The sequence below is a fragment of the Chiloscyllium plagiosum genome, chromosome 31, assembly GCF_004010195.1.
Source record: "Chiloscyllium plagiosum isolate BGI_BamShark_2017 chromosome 31, ASM401019v2, whole genome shotgun sequence".
Lineage (NCBI taxonomy): Eukaryota > Metazoa > Chordata > Chondrichthyes > Orectolobiformes > Hemiscylliidae > Chiloscyllium > Chiloscyllium plagiosum.
This window is the reverse complement of record NC_057740.1, coordinates 14,961,153-14,985,731: the sequence shown is the minus strand read 5'-3', so window position 1 is coordinate 14,985,731 and position 24,579 is coordinate 14,961,153. Positions and strand designations below refer to the sequence as shown.

Genomic DNA, 24,579 nt, shown 5'->3' with positions numbered 1-24,579 from the left:
CAAAATGATTTTATCTCCATTTTATGAGGTAACCAGTTTCCTCAGTAAGGCACCTCTATCTTGTTCATATCAATCATTTCCTGCTCTGTCAAAACCCAAAATTTGAACGTAATTATGGATTTAGATGTTTATTAATTGCAAACTATTTTTAAAAGGTTGTGGCAATTCTGTTAAAAAGGATGAATTAATTTCCATTGATATTGTTTAGGGATTAAACCCAGGGCAGCAGTGTGGTCAATAAATGTTATGGGTTTCATGTTAGAAACAATGGAGAGGAAGGTTTTAGACTAATTTAAGTAACAATTGGACAGCATAGAGGAAGAATGTTAGGTTTTTTTCTGAATCAATGAACTTAATAGGGTAAAATGGCCTTCATTATTAGAAAGAACCTATGCAATCTTACAGCCTACAAAGTATAATGTGTTACTCTGCAATCAAAATTAAACATTGTGCAATCTGACCTAGCTCTCTTAATCTGCCATAAGAACAAATTACTCTTGTCACATCTTGTTGGTTCCTTAAAGTCCAATAGTATTCTTCTTTATGCAAGTTTCTCCCAATTTTCCACTATAACTTTGGAGAAGATCTGTGAAAAGGCTCCGGGGAACCATGTGGAAGTTTCACCTTCAGTTGTTTATCTGTTGGTTGTCAGCAGCTGCTCGTCAAGCCAGAAAAAAAACATGTACATTTTCATATAGAAATCACCATTTCTTCCTCGCTTTGTATTTTGAATATTTAAATACCTTCTAACTGAAAATGAAAATTGAATACTGGGCACATAACAACATATTTTCTGGGTCCTACTTCATGATCATTTTATTTAATTGTGTGTTTAGTCCCAATATGAGATTGGTTCACGTGCAAGCGGTTTCCAGAATTCTTTTGTTTAAAAGAGAAACAGATTGTAAACTTGCCATTTTGAAGACATTGTTAAGATCAAGTGAGGAGGGGTCAATCTTTTTAATGTTCCTTAGTTTACAAACAAATACCTGCCATTAATTTTAGCAAACAGCAATATCACACTTCAAGTAATACTTTAATTAATTCAAGTCAAAATTAAGGAGCCAGTTACAAAGTTTTCTTGAGTGAAAGAAAAACTGATATTTATTTATTTGTTACTACTTCCAAGTAAAATACATTTTATTAATTACTCACCCCAAGTTTGAAAAATTCCTTAAAATCCTTTTAACTTGAGATCACATTTGTTTAATTAATGTCTTACATCCTCAGCATCCTTGAGTTCTTCATGAATGGATGTTTCTCTGATTAGCTTCATCACTCAGTGCTGTTTTTGAGAGGCTGTAAGAAATATGAGGGAGGGAAGAGAGAGAATGAGAACATGAACATTCCAGGTCTGCTGAAACCAATTCATTTTGCTTCTCTGTCTCACTGCCCAAGAGCTAGTGCCTTGAATACAGTATTCCAGCGTCAGGCTTAATTGTTTTTTGTCAACTTGGAGAATCTGCCGACCACATCCAAAAAGGTGTAAATCAACCACAAGGTACAGAGTTGCTTTTTGATGACTTTAAAAAAATGTTAATTTCAATTCCGATAGATTCTCTTTTTTAATTTTTTCATGAGCTGTGTCAACCTGGTCAAAGGCGCACACTGCAGCCATTTTAAGTCAGTGTTTTTTTTTATTAAAATCAATTTTTTATTATTAAGATAAAGTGATGGGTTGAAAATTGATCCATTTCTATTACTATCAAAACAATATAGAAAAGGTCTTCCCATTCAGAAAATACTTAGTTATCACAGGAACCAAGAAGTCTCTAACTAAAAAGAAACCTTTAAACAGATGAGAAAGAAGACCAGTCACTTTAATCTCATTTTTAGTTGATCTCATCCTCACTCTTACTGACTAGAGACTATAGTTTACTTAATGAGTAAGTGACCTAAAAGTAACTCAAATTTCCCTGAACATTAGAATACATTCAACAGTATACAGTGCAATACTTTTGTCCTTATAAAAGTTTATCATACAAATAATCTTCAGCAGTGCCTTATAAATTATACATTTTAGCCTAGTTAAGGCTCCTAAGCCCATCTGCTTCTTTCACCAGGCTTGTCTCATCTTTTTTTAAACATTTTTCATTTATTTATGTTTAACGTCAAACTTCATCTTAACTTCTTTTAATGGTTTCAGTGGAGAAAGGGTGTTTCAGGAGGCAATTGCAGTGGTGCAGGCAGTGTGGTCCATTCCTCATGGCCATTGGGGCTGTGACCTAGTGGGTCCTACAGAGTGGTGGTCGGCTTTGGCAGCTTTTCGTGATGATGTGTGTTCGGTGCGTTGGTGGTCTGGCCCTGGATTCCAACAGGCCTGAGATACGGCGGCTTTAATTTCACCTTTCCTCAGTGGTGGAGAATGTGCTCCCTGTCTTTTTCTCAACCTTGGGAACCCATAAGCCATGAATTGAACAAAGATGGACTCTGTCTTAATTCTTTTTTATGTATGTGATTTCTGTTATTAATATAGGTGCGGAAATATGGTGACTTTAAACACTTTTCACTACTTTTTAGACAATAAATTACTATTCTATTCTGTTCGAAATATGCATAAAGTTGGAAAACGTCTCTCGTTTAGCCAAAATGGAGCCTGAACCTCTCCAAAGAAGTGCTTCTCCTCTCCGAAGAACTCCAACACTTTTAGAAAAGTCTAAAGCTCGAGTGTCATATTTTTGACATCAGACTATTGAAAATTGGACCTCACTGAAGGCAGCTACACCCTAGCATATGTCTCCATAAACCACAGATAGACAAAATGTAACCGGTCTGTCCTTCTATCTGAAGAAAATGTAGTTGCTGTGTTTGGATAGTATCTGTCCCCTGGATTTTTCCATTCATTGAGTTACTCATTATTATAGAGATTTTGAATAATGGATAAGATTACCTGTATCATTAGTTCAATTCTTATAACATCCACATCTCCCTGCACACCTGCTTCTGGAAAAGGATATTCAAATTCCCTCACTAAACTGGCTGTCTTTTCTCCAGCCATGGTTCTACATGCTGGATCATGGATTTCCATTGGATTGGTCTATTTTTATGGGAAAAGTACTTTAGTGCTTTACCATTGTTTTTGGTAGGATGGCTGCACAGAGACGTCCTGTTCTTACAGCCTACCATTAGGTATATTGAATGGATTTTCAGGCTGGTAACAAACTAATTTAGCCTCTTTAAAATGCACCTTCCATGGCTAATAATCTGGCATGGGACTCAAACCAGGAACTAGAAGTAGAATCATAGAATCCCTACAGTGCGGAAACAGGCCCTTTGGCCCAACATGACCATACTGACCCTCCGAAGAGTACCCACCCAGACCCATTCCCCTACCCTATATTTCCTATATTTACCCCGAACCAATGCACCTAACCTACACATCCCTTGAAGACATACAGGCAATTTAGCAAGGCCAATTCACCTAACCTGCACATCTTAGGATTGTGGGAGGAAACCGAAGCACCCAGAGGAAACCCAGAGACAGACACAGAGAGAATGAGCAATCTCCACACAGACAGTCACCTAAGGCTGGAATCTCACCCGGGTCCTTGGCGCTGTGAGGCAGCAGTGCTAACCACTGAGCCACCATGCCACCCCATGATATTACCATTGCTCCCCTAAACCTCCTTCCTCCAACTATCAATATCTTCCTGATTGGTCCTTAATCCAATACTGCTGATGGCTGTCAGCAGATGTCTGGAGTGTGCTTTTTAATACCCTTATTTTCACACAGGTTCCCAGCTTTCCCATTAGCCCAATAAGATTCTGTGTCCAACTAAATTCTCTAATGTCTCTACCTGTCTCATTCTCGCCTCCAATGCAAAATGTGAAAGACTTATAAACTTTTTTTCCAATGCATGATTGAGGCTGTCTACGCAATCGCTTTAATGACCACTTCCTCACCATCCTCATCAATTTCCCAATACCTTCCTATCCTTTGCCTAAACAAGCCAAGACATTATTTTCACCCTATGATTTCTGCATCACAACCTTCTAGGTATCACTAATTTGAGCATTAACAAACCTGGACACCATAGTTGAAAACCTGTTTGTCTTTGTCTGTTGTACTCTTAGCTCTTGCATATCAATCAATAAACAATGTTTTTGCAACCTCAGTGCATCATTTGAACCAGGGTTAAGCTTCTGTGGTTTAGAGCTCATAGTTCGTTTATTACTAAGACTTCTTCTTCAACATCATCCATCTCCTTCGCTGCCACTCCTCCAGTACTGCTGAATTCTTTATCAAAAATATTGCTACATCAAGACTTGATTTCTTGAACATGACTCCTTACGATCTTCCCTACACAAATCACAAAATGTCCAAAGTTCCAGAACCTACAGTCTGCTCTTCACAAAATTCAATGAGATACTGTTAAACTTTTACTAATTATTCATAATATTTTATATGTTTGGTTTAGAGTTTTATGGTCAGCATGAACTTGCCTATTGTAGGCACCTGGCACTGATATTAAGTGCTTCCAATCATTAGTTGTGTATTACTGATCATCCTGCACTATTCCATTAAGTACTTCCAGTTCAGATACAGTGAAAGTCAGATACAGAATTAAGCTCCATTTCCATTTGTTAAATTAATTTAATAATGATACTTATTGTTTGCTAATCTCTGTTATATCACCCACTCCCTACATTTCCCCCAACCCTGACCCATCTCCAGATTTTTGATAGCAATGGTTCCTTTCCCAACACCCTCTGTAACTTCAGCCAGTGACCATTTTTCATGCATTTTCCCAAAAGGGTTATGCATGTGTTCATGAGGAAGAACCCTGATTAATTTATTCCCTCACCAACCAAAGGTATTGAGGCCGAGTGACCTGTCATTACAAGAGCAATGGAGCTCAATAAAAAGATATAAATTTCATCAACTTTTGCCTAAAGACAATGGTCAAGATAAAGCTTGTACTCTTGTCAAATGAACGAGGTGTGTCTGTATTGCAGAGTGAAAAAAACAAGACATATTTCATCTCAGTTTTCAGAGGGAAGTATATATTGAGATTGCGGAACTACCAGAAATTGGTGAAAGAACTATTAGTGGAGGTTGCTATTCAAATAACAATCTTACTAAAGATATTTCTTATACTCAAGATAAAAAAAAATCACTGGCTTGAATCTGAGGATCCTGAAAAATGATAGTTAAGAAATAACTGAGACGATATTTTTCAAATTTGTATGGAAAGGAATAGTGTACCAGAAATTCAAATGTCTTCCAAAGAAGATGATGAGACAAGCCAGAAAATGCACTTCGTTTCACTTCAGTCATTGTAAAGATCTGGGAGTAGAACATGTATGGGATTCTCTTATTCGCTTAGCAAGTTTTGGTGGAAGACACTGTGGCTAATCTGATGAGTTACACTGAGAGATTAAGAGAATGCCAGGTAACTTGCAAGCATTAAAATGTATGGTGATGAAATCACTAACAATGTGGAGAATGCAAAATAATTAACATTCACCAGCAGAGATTTCTAAAGGGAATGGGTATCCCAGTCATTTCAATGGCAACGTGGAGAGGGAGAATTAGTTGATTGACTGACTAAAAGTCAAGGTTTTAGCAAAAAAAAAGACAATCATGGACTAGAAAGATATGAACGTGATTACACCACCAACACTTTATTTGCAATTTCTAAAGTGTGTTTTTTTATGACATGGGATTGCATAAGAAAGCAACCATCGCATTATAGAGGACATTAGTTAGGCTACTGTTGGAATATTGCGTGCAATTCTGGTCTCCGTCCTATCAGAAAGATGTTCCTCTGAGGTTTGTTTTGAAGCCTGAGTTATATAGAATCATAGAGTCATAGAGATGTACAGCACAGAAACAGACCCTTCGGTCCAAATTGTCCATCCCAACCCAATCTAGTCCCACCTGCCAGCACCCAGCCCATATCCCTCCAAATCCTTCCTATTCATGTACCCATCCAGATGCCTTTTAAATGTTGCAATTGTACTAGCCTCCACCACTTTCTCTGGCAGCTCATTCCATACATGTATCACCCTCTGCGTGAAAAAGTTGCCCCTTAGGTCTCTTTTATATCTTACCCCTCTCACCCTAAACCTATGCCCTCTAGTTCTGGACTCCCTCACCCCAGGGAAAATACTTTGTCTATTTATCTTATCCATGCCCCTCATGATTTTATAAACCTCTACAAGATCACCCCTCAGCCTCTGACGGTCCAGGGAAAACAATTCTAGTCTATTCAACCTCACCCTATAGATCAAATCCTCTAACCCTCACAACATCCTTGCAAGCCTTTTCTGAACCCTTTCACAACATCTTTCTGATAGGACGGAGAACAGAATTGCACGAAATATTCCAACAGTGGCCTAACTAATGTCCTGTACAGCTGCAGCATGACCTCCCAACTCTTGTACTCAATACTATGACTAATAAAGGAAAGCATACCAAATGCCTTCTTCACTATCCTATCTACCTGTGACTCCGCTTTCAGGGAGCTATGAACCTGCATTCCAAGGTCTCTTTGTTCAGCAACACTTCCCAGAACCTTACCATTAAGTGTATAAGTCCTGCTAAGATTAGCTTTCCCAAAATGCAGCACCTCACATTTCTCTAAATTAAACTCCATCTGCCACGTCTCAGCCCATTGGCTCATCTGATCAAGATCTGTTGTAGTCTGAGGTAATGTTCTTTGCTGGCCACTACACCTCCAATTTTGGTGTCATCTGCAAACCTACTAACTACACCTGTTATGCTCATATCTAAATCATTTATATAAATTTATATAAATCATTTAATGTAATAAAGTGACTTATCGAATGACATAATGAGCTAATGGTGTAAACAGCAAAACCTTAGTATGAGGACAGACCATTACAGGCTGTGGATCATCAGTGAATAAAGTCAATACATGTCAAAAAATCTTTTTTTTTTAATTAAGGAGCATAAATAATAAAAACAAGGAAGAAATATTGAATTTGTGCATGTCATAACAAGCACACAGTTGAAATAGTGGTAACAAGCTAAGGCACCATTTAGCAGGAGAACAGAAAAGCAATTTTGGGAGAAAGGAGTGTGTTGGTGGCTCAGAGACAGAGGATTACAATTATGAAGGAGGCTTGAAAAGTTTAGACATTTTTAATTGAAGCTTAAAGAGTTACAAAATGGTCATGAGGATAATGAATATTTATAATACGGTATGATTTGGAGATGCCGGTGTTGGACTGGGGTGTACAAAGTTACAAATTACACAACACCAGATTATAGTTCAACAGGTTTAATTGGAAGCACTAGCTTTTGGAGCACTGCTTCTTCATCAGGTGGGAGGTCCACAGCCACCTTATGAAGGAGCGGCGCTCCGAAAGCTAGTGCTTCCAATTAAACCTGTTGGACTATAACCTGGTGTTGTGTGATTTGTAACTTAGAATAAGGTAAGTAGTGATTGTTTACACTGATCAATGAATGATCATGTATGCTAAAAAAAAGTGAAGCAAAGATTTGAACAAATTTATTTATGACGATGGTGGTAGACATCTAGAGTTCTCTGCTCTAAACCATTGAGGATATTGGGTTCATCCAAAGAGAATTAGATTGGTGTTTGAACAAGAGACATACTAAGGGTGTGGAGGTGAACATGATCAGCTGGGTCATGTGGTGATAAACTCCAGGGTAGTCTTATGAACACTATGCAATTCTTGCATACAACCTGAATCTCAAGTCTTGGCTATGTTTGAATCCTGGTCCCAGAGTTATGCAATATAGCACTGCAGGGATAATGAAGGATGACAGGAATATCAGTGTAATAGATTTAGGATGATAAACAGCTTTGTTATGATGCACACTAGCAGCAGCTTTCATAAACTATGACAGAGGTTGACTGCTGCCTCGAGACACAGCTCAATTCTTAAATTGATTTTAAAATATTTAACAGAAGAAGAGATTGGAAAATTGAGAGTTAGTCAGACCATGAAGAGCTGCACAGAATGATACCTTGGTGGCTCATATGAACTAATTGAGTATAGCAGGGCATCAGTAGAGTCATAGAGATGTACAGCATGGAAACAGACCCTTCAGTCCAACCTGCCCATGCCGACCAGATATCCCAATCCAATCTAGTCCCACCTGCCAACACCTGGCCCATATCCCTCCAAACCCTTCCTATCATATACCCATCCAAATGCCTTTTAGATGTTGCAATTGTACTAGCCTCCACCACTCCCTCTGGCAGCTCATTCCGTACACGTATCACCCTCTGCATGAAAAAGTTGCCCTTTAGGTCTCTTTTATATCTTTCCCCTCTCACCCTAAACCTATGCCCTCTAGTTCTGGATTCACCCCAGGGAAGAGACTTTGTCTATTTATCCAAACCATGCCCCTCATGATTTTATAAACCTCTATAAAGTCACCCCACAGCCTTCGCCCTAGCCTGTTCAACCTCTCCCTGTAGCTAAAATCCTCCAACCCTGGCAACATCCTTGTAAATCTTTTCTGAACCCTTTCAAGTTTCACATCTTTCCGATAGGAAGGAGACCAGAATTGCATGCAATATTCAAGTTTCACATCTTTCCGATAGGAAGGAGACCAGAATTGCATTGCCTAACCAATGTTCTGTACAGCTGCAACATGACCTCCCAACTCCTGTACTCAATACTCTGACCAATAAAGGTACTTTGTTTGAATTGGCCTCTGTGTCTGAATCTGATCCATAGAAGGAAGAGAAAGGAAAGCAACCAGTGGCCTTATTGATGATCATTGACCAATGGTCACAGATGGAAAGTGTTTGTATGTATTTGAAGCAGCAGCAAGGCATTTAGTCCTCCAGCCAGGCCTGTCATTTAATAAGGCCATGGCTGACCTGATCGTAAACTCAAATCCAGACTCCACATCTGCCCAATAACCTGTGGAAAGGCAACACCTGAGTCATAGGCTGAAACTGCGAAGTGGGACTTCAGATCACAATCTTATAACTCAGCGGTTACGAGTGCAACCAACTAAATTAAAGGCCATCACATAATAGGTACAGCAATGAATGTTGGGTAAGGGTACAATCAGACCACATTGTGACACCTACTCGAGTCAAATAACTGTTTGATCTTGGAGCAGTAACACAGCATCCAGCAAACAAATCTGTGAACCTGCAAACATAAAAATCAGAGACAAATAACCGGAATGCAGAATGTTGTTTTATTCTGCATGGCATACTGAAGATGACAGTCATTTATCAATCTGATTAATTTTGTACCGTCTCTGCAGTTTGGTTAGAAAGAACTAAAGATTTGCTGGCTGCATTTATTGGAATTTTGATTTGTTTTCCTGCATTTTAGTTTGGATTATTTATTAAACAAAGTTTATCGATGCGCTTCAATGCTCAATATTATAAATTCACTAATACTTTCTGAATCAATGACAGATTCCAATTATGATTAATGCTTCCTGGCTGACAGATTTCATTGACCTTCAATAAGAGGCCAACTCTTATTTTAGAATGCCTTAGGTGGCAGCCTGCATCAAAACATGTCCCTCTTCCATTCTCTGATTATTCAATGCTTGCACCAAATTGTTATTCTTTTCACTTCCCGCTATATTTGGTCATGTACTAACATATGGCCATACAACAACAACTTGATTTAGATGGCACCTTTAACATCTTGAAATACTCCTAAGTGCTTCACAGAGTGTGGTCAAATCAAATTGGACACTGAGCCACATAAGAAGACAGGATGACCAAAAAGCTAAAGTGGTAGGTCATAAGGAGCTTTTTGAAGGACGAGAGAGAGAAGTTGAGAGGCGAAGAGATTTTGGATTGGAATTTGACAGCATAGACCCATGTCGGTGAAGGCATGTTGGCTGATGGGGGAGGAATGAAAACTGATAGTGCAAAATGCAAGAATTGGAGGGGCACCGAGATCATTGGTGATTGTAGGTTTGGGGAAGGAAAAGATATGAGCGATTGTGGGAAAGATAACTAAATAGAAGTTATAAATTTGTGCACATTTTTAATGGCAGAGTGAGAAGTAGAATTGCACCTCCAGGAGTAGAGTGGAGACAGCTAAGGGTGGACGAGAGATTAGAGGGGGATCCAAAGCTAGAGACTGGCCATTTGGTGGGATGTAGGACTGAGAAAGACTGCAGACATAACATTCAACAGAGCATGGAGAAATGTTCTCACTGATTATAAGACTTGTAAATTCAATATGCTTGGAAACAAAGAGCTAATGGGGACAGGGCTTCACTCTGTGGCTGTTAAATTGCTAATATTTCAGATTGCAAAGCAGGAAAGTTTATAAACTGTCTGAGGTGTCAAACTGATTAGGTGAGCTTTGGAGGTGCCTTTGTACCAGATGTGAGTTATGCTGTACTCAGTGGGAAGCCAGAAGGGTGTAAAATTATCCACAGCAAATGGCATTACCTCATACCAAATTCTGTCAGGGAGAGAATGGTCTGCTTGATGTCAATGTAACTTCCTTCGGGCTTCTGCCATTATTAATTCTGTTTTAGCTGAGGGTATGGTGGAGAAGTGGGAGAAGAGATTCCAAACCTGTCCCTGGATTTACTGTCTCCCACAAGCACAAAAGTAATTGTACACCAGTCTTAATACATTGCCATAGCTGCCTTTTTATGAGTCCAATATTTTGTGAAAACCTGAAATTTAATTAATGGGAATAAAATATGGAAATAAGAAAAGCCGGTAAATTTAAAAAATTTATGTTTTGTACCAGTATCGTGATTTATAAATTTAACCTTTAGTTTAACCTTCATGCATACAAGGCGTAAGGCCTGTCTACTTTACATGACACTACTTTCCATCAGTGTCTGTTCACACTGTGATAGTCACACATTCAGTTTGACAAATTAACCTCCTAATAGACCTTTTCTTGGCTGGTCTCTGCTCTCCTTACTCCTTTCAGTAAAGATGCTACATAAATCAAAGTTTTTAAAAGCAGGGATGTTCCTGCTGATCTCCTGCCCAAAGTTTATACCTTAGCCAACATCTCTAAATCAGATTTTCAAACTGTACTCACATTACTGTTTGTGAGAGTGAGCTGTGCACAAATTGGTTGCAGTCTTGTTGAGTTGACAGAGAATGTATGAGGATAATACTTGCTGTAATGTATACGGGCTTCTAGAACATGTTTGCTGAGGTGCCAAATAACACATGGGGACATGGAGATGTAGTTGTTTGAGTTGGAGATTAGAATTGAGCAGTTGGATTTTTAGATTGGAATCACATGGATTTCCCTGTAGCTAGTGTTACCAATGTCTCAATCTACATTAATGACTTCAATTAGGAGTACCAGAGAAAACTTCAAAAACTCACAGGTGAAGCAAAATTTGGAAGTAATGCAAACTATAAGGATGCTCATGGTAAGCATCAGTAGCAACATACAAAGATTGGCGAATGGGTATACATGTGGCAGATGAAATTTAACACAAATAATTCTGAATTGATTTAGTTTGGTGACAGAACGAGGAGAGGCAATATAAACTGAAGGATACAAATCTAAAGGGGATGGAGGAGGAAAAAGCCTCAGGTGTGTGTGTGCGCCCAAAAATCATTGAAGGCAACATGGAAGGTTGTAAAATCTTTTCATAAAGAATTTGGGATCCTTCACTTTGTAAATAGTGACATAGAAGTTATGGTGGCCCTTTAACATCATTGGTCTCAGATGGAGTATTGTGCACTTCTGAACATCACACTTTAGGAAGGGTGTAAAGGCATTAGAGAAGATCTAATCGAAAGGTAATCTGCCATGGATATCTAAGGAAATAAGACAGGCTATCAAATTGAAAGAGAAGGCATACAAAGTGGCCAAAAATAGCAGGAATCTGGAAGATTGGGAAAACTTTAAAGGACAACAGAAAGCCACAAAAAGAGCTATAAAGAAAAGTAAGATAGACTATGAGAAAAAACTAGCATGGAATATAAAGACAGATAGCAAAAGTTTCTATAAATATATAAAATAAAGAAGAGTGGCTAAAGTAAATGTTGGTCCTTTTAGAGGATGAGGGGGGCAGTTAGTTCTGGGATATGATGAAATGGCTGAGGCATTGAACAGGTACTTTGTATCAGTCTTCACAGTGGAGGATATTAATAACATGCCAGTAAGTGATGAAGAGACAAAGGTAGTTGAGGACCTGGAAACAATTATTATTACAGAAGAGCCAATGGAGCTAAGGATAGATAAATCTCCTGGCCCTGATGGAATGCATCCCAGGTTACTAAAAGAGATGGTGGGAGAAATAGCAGATGGACTGGCCGTAATTTTCCAAACTTCGCTGGACTCTGGGGCAGTCCCAGCAGATTGGAAAATAGCAAATGTGAAACGACTGTTTAAAAAGGGAAGTAGATAAAAGATGGAGAATTATAGAGCAGTGAGCTTAACCTCTGTAGTGGGGCAGGTGCTTAAGTCTATTATCAAGGAAGAAATAGCAGGGCACCTCGAAAGAAATTGTCCCATTGTACAGATGCAGCATGATTCATGAAGGGCAGGTCATGCTTCACAGGTCTTTTGGAATTCTATGAAGACATTTCAAACAAGGTGGACAAGGGGACACAGTGGATGTGGTGTACCTAGATTTCCAAAAGGCCTTTGACAAGGTGCCACAAATGAGGCTGCTGCATAATATAAGAATGCATAGTGTTAGGGATAGAGTATTAGCATGGATAGAAGTTTGGTTGACTGACAGGAAGCAAAGAATAGGATAAACTAGTGCTATTCTGGCTGACAATCAGTGACTAGTGGTGTCCCTCAGGGATCAGTGTTGGGACCACAATTATTTACAATTTATATAGGTGATTTGGAGTTGGAGACCACGTGAATAGTGTCAAAATTTGCCAATGACATTAAGATGAGTGGCAGAACAAAGTGTGCAGAGGACTGTGAAACTTTGCAGAGGAGCACAGATACATTGAGTGAGTGGGCAAAGGTCTGGCAGATGGAATACAATGTTAGTAAATGTGAAGTCATACATTTTGGTAGGAGTAACAGCAAAATGGATTATTACTCGAATGGTAAAAAGTTGCAGCATGCTGCTGTGCAGAGGGACCTGAATGTCCTTGTGCGTGAAGGTTGGTCTGCATGTACAACAAGTAGTCAGGAAAACAAATGGAATTTTGTCCTTCATTGCTAAAAGGATTGAGTTTAAAAGCAGAGAGGTAACGTTATAGCTGTGTTGGATGCTGGTGAGGCCACACCTGGAGTACTGCATGCAGGTTTGGTCTCCTTACTTGAGAAAGGATGTACTGGCACTGGAGGGGGTGCAGAGGAGGTTCACTAGGTTGATTCCAGAGTTGAGGGGGTTGGCTTATGAGAGAGACTGAGTACATTGGGATTATGGAAATGATTCTCCTGTTCCCTAGATGCTGCCTGACCTGCTGCGCTTTTCCAGCAACACATTTCCATCTCTGATCTCCAGCATCTGCAGACCTCACTTTCTCCTCTACATTGGGATTATGTTCATTGGAATTCAGAAGAATGAGGGGGGATCTTATAGAAACGTATAAAATTATGAAGGGAATTGATAAAATAGAAATAGAGAGGATGTTTCCACTGGTAGGTGAAACTAGGACATGGCCTCACGATTAGAGGAAGCAGGTTTAGAACTGAACTGAGAAGGAACTTCTTCACCCAGAGGGTTGTTAATCTATGGAGTTCCTTGCCCAGGGAAGTAAGTGACGCTACTTCAGTAATCACTTTTAAAGCTCAGGTAGATACTTTTTTGAAAAATAAAGGAATTAAGAGATATGGTGAAAACACGGGAAAGTGGAGCGGAGTCCACAAAAAGATTACCCATGATCTTATTGAGTGGCAGAGCAGGCTCAAAGGGCCGGATGGCCTACTCCTAGTCTTAGTTCTCATGTTCTTATGTAAGATGCAGGAAAAATTATAAAGATGATTCCAGAGATTTAAAAAAATCAGTTATATGGATTAATTGGTAATCTGGAACTGTTCTCCTTCAAGAAGATTGAGAGGAGATTTAATAGGAGCACTCAAAACCAAAAGGATTTTGTAGAGAATAGATGGGGAGAAACTGTTCCCATTTATTGAAAGACCAAGAATCACAGACACTGATTTCAGAGTGACTGACAAAAGATATGAGGAAAGTAATGTTTTACATGACATGTGGTTCTGGAATGCACTTTCTGAGAATAATATGGAGGAACATTCAATTACTGCATTTCAAAAGAAAAATAGAATAATTATCAGAAATGAGAAAAGATTACACCGACTATAGGGGTAAAGGCAAAGGAGTGGGGCTGGGCAAATTATTCTGGTAAGGACCCAGCACAGACCCAATGAACTGAATAGCTTCCTATGGTTCTGCGAAAGTTGTTTAGAATATACAAGCAACAAATGCAGCCAAATAGAGGTTAGAAGGTTTGAGAGTTTCTCATTGGAAATAAGGATGAATAAAATTAGGAATTTCATCATTAAATCTGCCCCCAGCTGCCCAACCCCTTTTCAATGTCACTGGGAAATCATGGCAATTGAATGTCTGCCAATCAAAGCAGGTCAAACTGATAAGAATCAACAGCTTCAGGAGAAACAAATGGAGAAAATGCCCAGCTCGGAAGCATTCCTTCACCATGCTGTTTTATTACAAAAACACAGTTCTTCCTGGAGACTTTCTCCGTCTGGTTGATGCTCTATAACTTCAAAATTACATCTCACTGAAGAGACTTTGGGCCAATTCACATCCAAGCTGCTCTGTCAGCTCACATTTTGAAAGCCTTGACAAATTTCACCATAGCTGCTGAGATCATTCATGATATGGTGTTGGACTGGGGTGTACAAAGTTAAAAATCACACAACACCAGGTTATAGTCCAACAGGTTTAATTGGAAACACTAGCTTTCAGAGCGCTGCTCCTTCATCAGTTGTCTGATGACCTGTGGGACTATAACCTGGTGTTGTGAGATCATTCATCTCCTTCTAAAAAGTCAATTTGCTTATCTTCAAATGTTAACAGATACTTTAAAACTTCAAGGATTCAAACCGTAAAAAAATAAACTTTTCCTTGAGTAAAACACTAACTGTGTATCATTTTTTGTTGAAATCCATTTTTAATTTTTGAAATACATTGTTTATAGACATAACATTAACCTGTGAGTGTGCAGAGGCATGAGAAGAAAATACACAAAGGAAACTGAAAGCAAAATGTGAAAGTATTTGATGAACAGAAAATCCCTCAAAATAAATTTTGAGAAGACTGAAGCTGTTGTTTTAGCTTTGCTTCAAACTCTCTTCCCAAGCTGTCAACTCTTCCACTCCTCACCTCACAACAGTCTGTGATTAATCAAGTCTGTTGGCAGCCTTGGTGTCATGTTCAATCGCAAGATGAAGTTTCAATTTCATATTCATAGCATCATTAGTACTGTCTACTTTCATCTTTGTAACATCATCTAATTTTATTCCTGTATCAGTTTATATGCTGCTGAACCTTAATGCATACCATGTTTTACCTTGAGATTAAATTATCCAAACATCCTCCTGTCTAACTCCCCCCCCCACCCCCCTCCATAATCTACCTTCCATAAAGTTGAAGTCATCCAAAATGTTACTGTCTGAGTCTCAGCAAGTCCCATCCCTTTGTGACCCTTGGTTAGTGGACAGTAAGGAGGTAGTAACTAAAGCCTGTAAGAAACTAGACAATTAAGTCAGTGTTACTAAGGGGAAGAGTAAGCAGGGATCAGGTGATGTACGCAAAGGGACAAGTGATCTGAGGTGCATTTGTTTTAATGCAAGAAGTGTAGTAGGTAAGGCAGATGAAATTAGGGCTTGGATTAGTACCTAGGTGTATGATGCTATTGCTATTACTGACACTTTGATTGTGGGAAGAGCATGACTGGCAACTAAATATCCCAGGATATAGATGCTGCAGGCGGGATAGAGAGGGAGGTAAAAGGGGTGGAGGAGTTGCATTACTGGTCCGAGAGGGCATCACAGCTGTGGTGAAGGAGGGCACTATGGGGGACTCAAGCAGTGAGGCAATATGGGCAAGGCTCAGAAATAGGAAGGGTGCAGTAACAATTTTGGGGCTATACTACAGGCCTCTCAACAATGAGCCCGAGATAGAGATACAAGTATGTAAACAGATTATGGAAAGATGTAGGAACATCAGGGAGGTGGTGATAGGAGATTTTAATTTTCCCAACATTGATGGGATACACTTAGTGTCAGAGGTCTAGATGGTGCAGAATTTGTAAGGAGCGTCCAGGAAAGGTTTCTAGAGCAGTATGTCAATCGTCCGACGAGGGTAGGGGTCATATTGGACCTGGTGTTAGGGAATGATCCAGTCCAGGTGGTAGACATTGCAGTGGGGATTTCTTTGGGAATAGTGACCACAATTCTGTAAGTTTCAGAAACTCCTACACAAGGATGAGAGTGGTCCTAAGGGAAGAGTACTAAACTGAGCCAAGGCTAATTATATCAAAATTTGGCAGGAGCTGGGAAATATGGATTGGAAGCAACTATTTGAAGGGAAGTCCATATTTGATATGTGGGAGGCTTTCCAAGATAGGTTGAAGATAGTGCAGGATAGGCATGTCCCTTTGAAAACAAGGGATAGGAAAGGCAAGATTCGTGAATCGTGGATGACAGGAGAAATCGTGTGACTAGCCAAGAGGAAAAGGAAAGCGTACATAAGGTTCAGGTAGCTAAGAACAGAACGGGCCCTGGAGAAATATCGGGAGAGTAGAACCAATCTTAAACGAGGAATCAACTGGGCTAAAAGGGGTCATGAAATAACTTTAGCAAGCAGAATCAAGGAGAATCCCAAGGCCTGTTATTCTTATATAAGAAGCAAGAGGGTAACTAGAGAAAGGGTTGGTCCACTAAAGGATAATGAAGGAATGTTGTTTGTCAAATCTGAGAAAATGGGTGAGATTCTCAATGATTACTTTGCATCAGTGTTCACTGAGGAGAGGGACATGATGAATGTTGAAATTAGAGATAGAAGTTCATTTACTCTGGATCTCATTGACATAAGGAGGGTAGATGTGTTGGGTAGGCTCAAGGATATTAAGGTGGACAAATACCCAGGACCAGATGGCATCAATCCCAGGTTGTTGAGGGAGACGAGAGAGGAAATAGCTAGGGCCCAGACAGATATCTTTGTAGCATCCGTAAACACAGGTGAGGTGCCAGAGGACTGGAGGGTTGCTCATGTTGTTCCCCCTGTACAAGAAGGGCAGTAGTGATATTCCAGGTAACTACAGACCAGTGTGCCTGACGTCAGTGGTGGTAAAGTTGCTGGAGAAGGTACTGAGGGATAAAATTTATTTATATTTGGAAAAAAATGGGCTTATCAGCGATAGGCAGCATGGTTTTGTATGGGGAAGATCATGGCTTACCAACTTAATAGAGTTCTTTGACGAGGTGACCAAGTTGACAGATGAAGGAAGGGCTGTAGATGGCATATACATGGACTTTAGTAAGGTGTTTGATAAGGTTCCTCATGGTTAACTAATAGAGAAAGTGAAGTCACATGGTGTGCAGGGTATTCCAGCTAGGTGGATAAAGAACTGGTTGAGCAACAGGAGACAGAGTGTAGTAGTGGAAGGGAGTTTCTCGAAATGGAGAAAGGTGACCAGTGGTGTTCCATAGGGATCACTACTGGGGCCACTGTTGTTTGTGATATACATAAATGATCAGGAAGAGGGCATTGTTGGTCTGATCAGTAACTATGCAAATGACACGAAGATTGGTGGAGTAGCAGAAAACATAGAGGACTGTCAAAGAATACAGGAGAATATAGACAGACTGGGTGAAAAGATGGCAGATGGAGTTCAATCCAGGCAAATGTAAGGTGATGCATTTTGGGAAGTCTAATTCTAGAGTGAACTGTACTGTAAATGGAAGAGCCTTGGGAAAAATTGATGAGCAGAGAGATCTGGGAGTTCAGGTCCATTGTACCCTAAAGGTGGCTGCACAGGTGGATAGAGTGGTCAGGAAGGCATATGTATGCTTGCCTTCATCGGAGGCATGTGGATGCTTTGGAGAGGATGGAGAGGTTTACGAGGATGTTGCCTGTATGGAAGGTGCTAGCAATGAAGAGAGGTTGAGTAGGTTAGGATTGTTTTCATTAGAAAAAAGTAGATTGAGAGAGAAACCTGATTGAGGTCTACAAAATTATGAAGGTTATAGACAGGGTAGTTAGCGATAAGCTTTTTCCCAGGGTGAGGGATTCAATAATGAGAGTCACATGTTCAAACTGAGAGGTAAAATGTTTAAGGGGGATACACGTGGAAAGTACTTTACACAGAGGGTGGTAAGTGCATGGAACACTTTGCTAACAGAGGCGGTAGAAACTGGCACGGTAGATTCATTTAAGATGCGTCTGGACAGAAGCATGAGTAGGTGGGGAGCAGAGGGATACAGATGTTTAGGAATTGGTTGATAGGTTTAGACAGTGGATTTGGATCGGCTCAGGCTTGGAGGGCTGAAGGGCATGTTCCTGGGCTGTAAATTTTCTTTGTTCTTTGTTTCTTGTAAATCCACATTTGATACAGGGGAGGCTTTTAGGGTGATTAGAGTGCAGGACAAATATGTCCCTGTGAAAATGAGGATAGAAATAGCAAATTTAGGGAGTAATGGATGACAGATGAAATTGTGAGATGAGCTAAGAAGGAAAAGTAAGCATACATAATGTCTAGGTGACTGAAAACAGATGAAACTTTGGAAGAATATCAGGAAAGTAGGACCAATCTGAAATGAGAAATTAAGAGGGCTAAAAGGGTCATGAAATATCTTTAGCAAACATGATTAAGGAAAATCCCAAAGCCTCTTATTCATCTATAAGGAGCAAGAGGATAACTAGAGAATGTCCTTGAGTGAGCAAAGCCTAAGTAGGAACGTTATGCGTGGAGTCAGAGAAAATAGGTGAGTCTAAATGGTAAATATTCAGCCTGGAGCCCAGTTACAAGTGGAGTTCCGTAGGGATCAGTTCTGGGTCCTCTGCTGTTTGTAATTTTTATTAATGACTTGGAAGAGGGAGTCGAAGGGTGGGTCAGTAAATTTGCAGACGATACGAAGCTTGGTGGAGTTGTGGATAGTGAGGAGGGTTGTTGTCGGCTGCAAAGGGACTTAGATATGATGCAGAGCTGGGCTGAGAAGTGGCAGATGGAGTTCAACCCTGTCAAGTGTGAGGTTTTCCGTTTTGGAAGGACAAATAAGTATGCGGAATACAGGGTTAACGGTAGTGTTCTTAGTAAGGTGGAGGAGCAGAGGGATCTTGAGATCTATGTTCATAGCTCTTTGAAAGTTGCCACTCAGGTGGATAGAGCTTGTAAGAAGGCCTATGGTGTTTTAGCGTTCATTAGCAGCGGGATTGAATTCAAGAGTCTTGAAGTGATGTTGCAACTGTACAGGACTTTGGTTAGGCCACAGTTGGTGTACTGTGTGCAGTTCTGGTCGCCTCGCTTTAGGAAAGATGTGGAAGCTTTGGGGAGGGTGCAGAGAAGATTTACCAGGATGTTGCCTGGTATGGAGAATAGGTCGTACGAGGATAGGTTGAGAGTGCTAGGCCTTTTCTCATTGGAACGGTGAAGGATGAGGGGTGACTTGATAAAGGTTTATAAGATGATCAGAGGAATAGATAGAGTAGACAGTCAGAAAAATTTTCCCCGGGTACAACGGAGTGTTACAAGGGGACATAAATTTAAGTTAAAGGGTGGAAGGTATGGGGGGATGTCAGGGGTAGGTTCTTTACCCAGAGAGTGGTGGGGGCATGGAATGCGCTGCCTGTGGGAGTGGCAGAGTCAGAATCATTGGCGACCTTTAAGCGGCAATTGGATAGGTACATGAATGGGTGCTTAAGCTAGGACAAATGTTCGGCACAACATCATGGGCCGAAGGGCCTGTTCTGTGCTGTATTGTTCTATATTCTATGTTCCACATATTCCACTTTCAAGGAACAATGCACTTGCACCCCAAAGTCCCTTTGTCTGGCAACATTCCCTAGAACCCTCCCATTAACTAACCCAGTTTGCCTTACCAAAATGCAGATAGAGAACTGGCTGGGCAGCAGGAGACAGAGAATAGTAGTGGAAGGGAGTTTTTCAAAATGGAGAACTGTGACCAGTGGTGTTCCACAGGGATCTGTTTTGGGACCATTGTTGTTTGTGATATACATAAATGATCTGGAAGAAGGTATAGGTGGTCTGATTAGCAAGTTTGCAGATGACACTAAGATTGGTGGAGTAGCAGATAGTGAAGGGGATTGTCAGAGAATTCAGCAGAATATAGATAAATTGGGAGAGTTGGGCAGAGAAATGGCAGATGGAGTTCAATTCGCCCAAGGCAAGGTGATGTATTTTGGAAGATCCAATTCAAGAACGAAATATACGGTAAATGGAAAAGCCCTGGGGAAAACTGATGTACATTTTTCCATTTTCCCCTGAAGGTGGCAATGCAGGTTGATAGACTGGTCAAGAGGGCATATTGCATGCTTTCTTTCATTGGACGGGGAATTGAGTACAAGAGTTGGCAGGTCATGTTGCAGTTGTATAAGACTTTGGTTCAGCCACATTTGGAATACTGTCTATAGTTCTGGTCGCCACCTTACCAGAAGGATGTAGATGCTCTGGAGAGGGTGCGGATGTTGCTTTGTATGGAGGGCATTAACTATGAAAAGAGGTTGAGTATTTTATGATTGTTTTCATGAGAAAGATGGAGATTGAAAGGGGACCTGATTGAGGTCTACAAAATCATGAGAGGTATAGACAGGGTGGATAGCAAGAAGTTTTTTTCCCCAGAGTAGGGGACTCAATTATTAGAGGTCACGAGTTCAATGTGAGACAGGAAAAGTTTAAGGGAAATATGCATAGAATGTTCTTTATGCAGAGGATAGTGGGTGCCTGGAACATGTTGCCAGCTGAAGTGGTGGAGGCGGGCACAATGGCATCATTTAAGATATATTTAGATAGATACACAAATGGGCAGGGAGCAGAGCAATACAGGTTTAAGAGGCAACAGGTGTAGTTATAGGATCTGGATTGGTGCATGCTTAGAGGGCCGAAGGGCCTGTTCCTGTGCTGTAATTTTCTTTGTTCTTTGTTCTTTGATGTTGCATTGATTTCCAGCTGAGTAACATCGTGATTTTGAAATTCTCAAGTTTGTTTTCAAATCCCTCCTAGACTTTGTCATCCTAAACATAGTGATCTCCTGGAGCACAATAACCCCCTGAGAAATTTGAGTTCTGGACTTTGGAGCATTCACTTTTGTAAATGCTGCACCATTGATGATCATATCTTCAGAAGACTCCAGGCTCTGAAATTTCCTCCATACACCCCTCCACTCTGCTTCTCGACATCCTCATCTTCCTTTAAGACGCTGTTTAAAACGTCCTCTTTTACTAAGCATTTGATCATTTGACCTAATATCTCCTTTTTTATAGTTTGGTCTCATCGTCTGTTTACTAATACCTCTGTGAATTGGACATGATGGATTAGCCATGGTAAATGAGGGGTTACGGGGATAGGGTGGCTGGGTCTGGGTCGGATGCTTTTCAGGGGCTCATTGCAGACTCGATGGGTCGAATGGCCTCTTTCTCCACTATAGAGATTCTATAATCCTTTCTTAAAATAAGATGAATCAATTTGGGATGTTTTGTCACTTTAAAGATGCCAGATAATTATACGTTGTTGTTGGATGGTATGCATTACTTTTCCAAGTTGAATTTAGCTTTGTTATATTTGTTGTTCAGCTTCATCATCCGTCTCAGGGTTTCCGGTTTGGAACAGTGCGAGAGAGCAGTGCTGAGGACTATATGAAGATGAGTTTTCCTGAAATGCATGAGTACACAAGACGGTTCAATGTTCCAACTACATTGGATGGAGTGGCACATCTGAAGTAAGCAAAATGACAATGCAGTTACGACATAACATTGTATCGATCTGTGTCATTTGTATGCACAGGCAAGTAAAGCAATTCTTTGACTGAACGCAATAATAAATGCACATTGCAGATTCACAATGTTCTGATATGAGATACTGATGATATTACAGCTGATGTTATTATAGGACAAGTCAGATCTCAGATTGAAATCTGGTTTGATAGATTATATTTTTCTGGTTTACTGAGGTATTTGAAGATGGTGAAACACAAACATGCAATGTCACAGATTTAGATTTACTAATACAACTGAATTATGCAAACAAAATAACGATAATATAGAATAAACTGTTTACATATAACACATGTTGAAAGATTTTGAAACACATGGTAAAATATGATCCCACTAATCCCAAAACAGTTATTTACAGTATTCATATCAGAATGTATTGTTTTCTCCATTTCACATAGGATTTGACATAGCTGAAGCCTCAGTTGCTGGTCATGAGAATCTAATAGCCTCTTCCTTGATTCATCATATAACTGAGCATAGATTTTCTTAGCTTCACATAACCCTTTCAGGATTATGATCAAATACTCCTGGTCTGGAACTTTTAAACTAAACTCCTTACACTTTTTCTTCACAATTCTAAACTACTTCCCTTTCTGGAAGCAACTGTTTTACACGTTCAGCTTCAGCCAAGTCTTCTGCAGAACAACCAAACTAAATCCCAAAAACATTTTATCCAGCAATGTATGATTTCCCCTCAACCCAAAACAACAATTCCAGAATCTTTGATCTGAAAGCTGAACATGCTACAATGTTTACTCTGTACAGTTATAAACCTTCCCATTGTAAACAAATCCCCATCATTCTCAAAGACGTTTCCCTCTCAACCTGTGTTTTAAAAGAAATGACCATGACTACAAGCATACTACAGGTTAATCGTTTGATCCTTTCAGACACAGAGAAAATCAATATGCCACTAGTTCAAAATTCAAGTATCCAAAATAAATTACATTGAAAAATATATATAAACATACCTCACATCACATCTCCCCCAAAAAAGAATGTCAATATAACTGTAGAAGTATTTCCATTTTTTATAAAGCAACTTAACAGTATTTTTATGTCACACTAATAGTAATAGCAAATTGACACTAAACATACAGTAAGTTATACAGCAATCTTATTTTACATTGGTTCATCTGCACAATATCACTTAATGTCCTTCACATGGCTCTTAATAAAGTGTCTGCTATAAAATTGCCATTTACCAGCATAGAGTCATAGAGATGTACAGCATGAAAACAGACCCTTCGGTCCAACCAGATATCCCAACCCAATCTAGTCCCACCTGTCAACATGCGGCCCATATCCCTCCAAACTCTTCCTATTCATATACCCATCAAAATGCCTCTTAAATGTTGCAATTGTACCAGCTTCCACCACTTCCTCTGGCAGCTCATTTCATACATGTACCACCCTCTGCATGAAAACGTTGCCCCTTAGTTCCTTTTTATATCTTTCCTCTCTCACTCTAACCTATGCCCTCTAGTTCTGGACTCCCCGACCCCAGGGAAAAGACTTTGTCTATTTATCCTATCCATGCCCCTCATAATTTTGTAAATCTCTATAAGGTCACCTCTGACGCTCCAGGGAAAACAGCCCCAGCCTGTTCAGCCTCTCCCCATAGCTCAAACCCTCCAACCCTGGAAACATCCTTGTAAATCTTTTCTGAACCCTTTCAAATTTCACAACATCCTTCTTATAGGAGGAAGACTAAAACTGGACACAATATTCAAAAAATGGACGAACCAATGTCCTGTACAGCCACATTTGCATATATATATTATCCATGTTAAATTTCGTCTGCCACTAATCTGCCCGTTTGACTAATCTATCTATATCCTCCTGTAACGTAAGACTCTCTTCCTCACTAGTAGCCACCCAGCCAATCTTTGTGTCATCCACAAACATACTTACCATCCCCTACACGGTCATCTATGTTATTTATTTATATGATGTAAAAGAAAAGATCCAGTACTGATCCCTGTGGTATGCCATTGGACGTCAGCCTCTAATCACATAAATAGCTTTCTACCACCACATTGTCTCCTACCACTCAGCCAATTTTGTGTTGAACTTCCCAAATTATCCTGTATCCCATGTGCTTTTATCTTCTTTATCAATCTCTTATATTGGACCTTGTTAAAGACTTTGCTGAAATCCACACAAACTACATTAACTGCACTATCCTCATCTATACATCTGGTCACCTCCTTGAAAAATTCAATCAAATTTGTTGCACAAGACCTCCATCTGACAAAGTCATGCCGACAATTCCTGATCAAACCTTGTCTCTCAACGTGGTGACATAGAGTCATAGAGATATACAGCACGGAAACAGACACTACGGTCCAATTCGTTCATGCTGACCAGATATCCCAGCCCAATCTAGTACAACCTGCAAGCACCCGGCCCATATCCCTCTAAACCTTTCCTATTCATATACCCATCCAGATGCCTTTTAAATGTTGCAATTGTACTAGCCTCTACCATTTCCTCTGGCTGCTCACTCCATACACATACCAACCTCTGTACGAAAATGTTGCCCTTTAGGTCTCTTTTATATCTTTCCCCTCTCACCCTAAACCTATGCCCTTTAGTTCTGGACTCACCCACATGTCAAAAGACTTTGTCTATTTATCCTATCCATGCCCTTCATGGTTTTATAAACCTCTAAAAGGTCACCCCTCAGCCTCCGACACTCC

The 24,579-nt window shown here is 40.0% G+C and overlaps 1 protein-coding gene across 1 annotated transcript in view; it reads left to right on the top strand.

The window, feature by feature from the left end:
- grin3bb (glutamate receptor, ionotropic, N-methyl-D-aspartate 3Bb) overlaps positions 1 to 24,579 on the top strand; it is a 79,224-nt gene that overhangs the window by 39,586 nt on the left and 15,059 nt on the right. The window contains exon 4 of the mRNA XM_043720722.1: positions 21,677 to 21,822. Coding sequence (XP_043576657.1) covers positions 21,677 to 21,822 — 146 coding nt within the window. The remainder of the gene's footprint in view (positions 1 to 21,676; positions 21,823 to 24,579) is intronic.